General features: G+C 35.5%; 1 protein-coding gene across 1 annotated transcript; it reads right to left on the bottom strand.

Moving 5' to 3' along the window:
- Positions 1–360: 360 nt before the first annotated feature.
- On the bottom strand, positions 361–1,763 carry LOC112504502 (probable carotenoid cleavage dioxygenase 4, chloroplastic; the record flags this gene model as incomplete). Its single annotated transcript, XM_025108440.1, has 1 exon — positions 361–1,763. A coding segment is annotated over exon 1 (1,403 nt), but the record flags the coding sequence as incomplete, so codon positions are not given.
- Between the last annotated feature and the right edge of the window lie 1,163 nt (positions 1,764–2,926).

Genomic DNA, 2,926 nt, shown 5'->3' with positions numbered 1-2,926 from the left:
TTAATAACGAAATAATTTATTTTTGGTTTAATAATATAACATTTTATAAAGATAATAATTAAATATTTTGTTAGAACTCAATGATTATCTTAATTATATTTTAGATTTTTTATATTTAAAATGAAATGTTTATCTTGTATTTGATTATGTTTATCTGCAGTTAGTTACACGAATTCAAATATAGAGCTTTAATAAGTTGTACTACGCACAATGTACTTTCAATCTTGAGTTTTAAGTAATATGCATAAATAAACAGTACTTTACGCATAAAAAATGATTTTTAAATTTTTTTGTCAAATGTTTTATAATATAGTATAGATTTTATTTCTATTGAATATTTTATTTAAAATGCATAATAACCTGTTTTTTATGGTGCCAAAAGCCGGGTTGATGACGCTTAACTCAAGATTGCGAGTTGAAAGAGGGTGTCTTGATACCATCCCCGTCTTCATATTGATCCTTAGCTTCTCTACCGATGCATGGATCAAATCCATCCTCTCCAACAGATGCTCAATCGATAATATGTTAGTCGCCACCATCACCACCGTATCTCCGCCGTCCTCCTCCCACGCATTGATGGTATGCAGGATATTCCACCCTGACACCTCAAACCATTTCATCTTCGACTCGTCCTTAGCATCCCTGCGGATCACCCCAACCCTAGGCACTTCCCTGAGGTCTGCCTTGATCAGGGGTCCATTGCCAAATAGCTCCATCTTGAGCTGGTTCTCTGAAAAAATGGCGTAGTTTTTGGTGATGGCGAAGTCGTGGAGAAAACATGGAGTTCTCATTGAGAAGATCGGGACATCAGCTTGTTTCTCTCCCTTTTCATCGAACCGGAAAAATACTAGGAAAGGCGATATCGGACTGTAGCGAAAACCGAAAGCTTCTTTGGTTACTGGATCTATTTTTGGGTGAGCCGTCATCCTCATGGAAAGCTTGCCATCGAAGTCATGGCGACCAAGGGTGATTATATCACCATCTGGTGCAAGTTTAACAGCATAAGGGAGATCTGATTCACCTAAAGCATACAGCTTATTGCCAAAAAAGCCCAAGCTAGTGTTGGCCGAGCCAATACCTTTAGACGGATCAAAATGGCCCGCCAAAACCCGCCCTGTTGCGACTGCCATCCGAGCAACAGAGGCGGTCAAACCATTGAAACCGGAAAAAACATTTGGGATCATGGGAAACCCCGCATCTTTCTCTATGTTATACTTGTTTGTCTTCACATATCGACTACATAACGTGGCTTTTCCTTTAGAGATACGAATAGCATGGAGCATGCCATCGCCATCGAAGAGGTGGTACGGGCCTCGTGGTAGAAACTGCGGGTTAGGTCCATTACGAACGTAAACCCCATCAAGGCAACTCGGAAGCATACCCGCACTGACTTCACAGTCGGTAGGAGGGAGTTCGTCAACCGGATAAAAGTTATCCAACAAGACATGCATCGGGTTAACCGAATCCCGAATTGGTGGATCTATGAACTTGTTTATGATATCATCAAATGCATTGAAGATCATGGAAAGTAGCAACCGATGGATCTTCACTGATTTTCTAACGCGTTTCTTAGTGTTCGAGGTGATTATTGGCCATTTCAATCGATCTTGACTAGACCTCTTGGTGGTGCTTGTGATGGTTTGCAGCTTTTCGTCGTTTCGGATGGACAAAACACGAGATGGAGAAGGTGGTGGCGATAACGGCAGAGGTAGTGGTGGTCGGGTTGAGACGGTTGAACGGAAAGATAATGAAAGAGGGTCCATATTGTGTCGTGAAATGGCTAAACCAGACTCACTTATATAACCAAATAATTCATATTCAAGATCGGATCGTAGGTGAAGGCATGTTTCACAATTTTTTGTACCATCTCAAATAAAGCTGCCTAATTTCTCCATCATATATAAATAGGGATATTTTTAAAACCAACCCACTACTGACATACATGCTTTTAAAAAAAAAAAGGTAAATTCAATAGAACAAAATGGTGGGTCCTATTACAACCTAAGATTCAATATAATAATAATAATATATTGTATTATTTGAGTGATTTTCATAGTTTATGTGTTTTACTCGTGATTTAATTCCTAAGGCATTTAGGACCCCTACTAAGGGATGCCACTAATACTCCCTTTATTTTATTTGACGATAAATCATTTTTAACACATGGTACTTTAATAATTAATAATTGCTTCGTCGTTTAGATAACATTTGATACGTAGATATGATCGGACAGGACTGGACAAAACAAGTGTATGTTTAGTGTTTGGTACGACTAGAACTGTATCTGACAGAATTAAACAAGTTACCCCCAAGTTATTTGATGATTTTAAATATTATATAATAATTATAATTAACAGAAATAAAGTAAATACTTAAATAATTTCATTTATAAATATTTTTACACAATTTTCATATAAATGAATACATACATATATAATCGTACCAATTTTTTTTTTTTTTTGATATAATTGATGATAGAAGCGGTGGTGGTGGAGGTGGTTTCGGTCATGGAGAAGGTGGTGGTGGTGGTCGACGATATATTATTTTTGAATTTTCAATGTGGTTTTCAATGTTATATTTTATTCAAATATAAAAACATTATATTTTTCTTAAAATCATATAAAACCGTATTATAAAATTGACATAGATGAATACTAAAACGAACATTAGAATCGAGATATATCTCGTAGTCGTTGCATTGCGGAAGCATGCTTCTAGTTATATTATAAAGCATGTGAGACAAACTCTTAAAAATCATTTTTGACGCATCAACTACTATTTAAAATTCAATATTACAAATAAATTATGTATAAGTACAACTTATTAAAGTCTATGTTTGAATTTGTGTAACTAACTGCAGATAAACATAATCAAATATAGTATAAACATCACATTTTAAACATATAAATCTAAAATATAATTAGGA

This window comes from Cynara cardunculus, unplaced genomic scaffold, assembly GCF_001531365.2.
Source record: "Cynara cardunculus var. scolymus isolate 2C unplaced genomic scaffold, CcrdV1 Un_Scaffold_5825, whole genome shotgun sequence".
NCBI lineage: Eukaryota > Viridiplantae > Streptophyta > Magnoliopsida > Asterales > Asteraceae > Cynara > Cynara cardunculus.
This window is presented reverse-complemented; position numbering and strand designations above follow the sequence as displayed.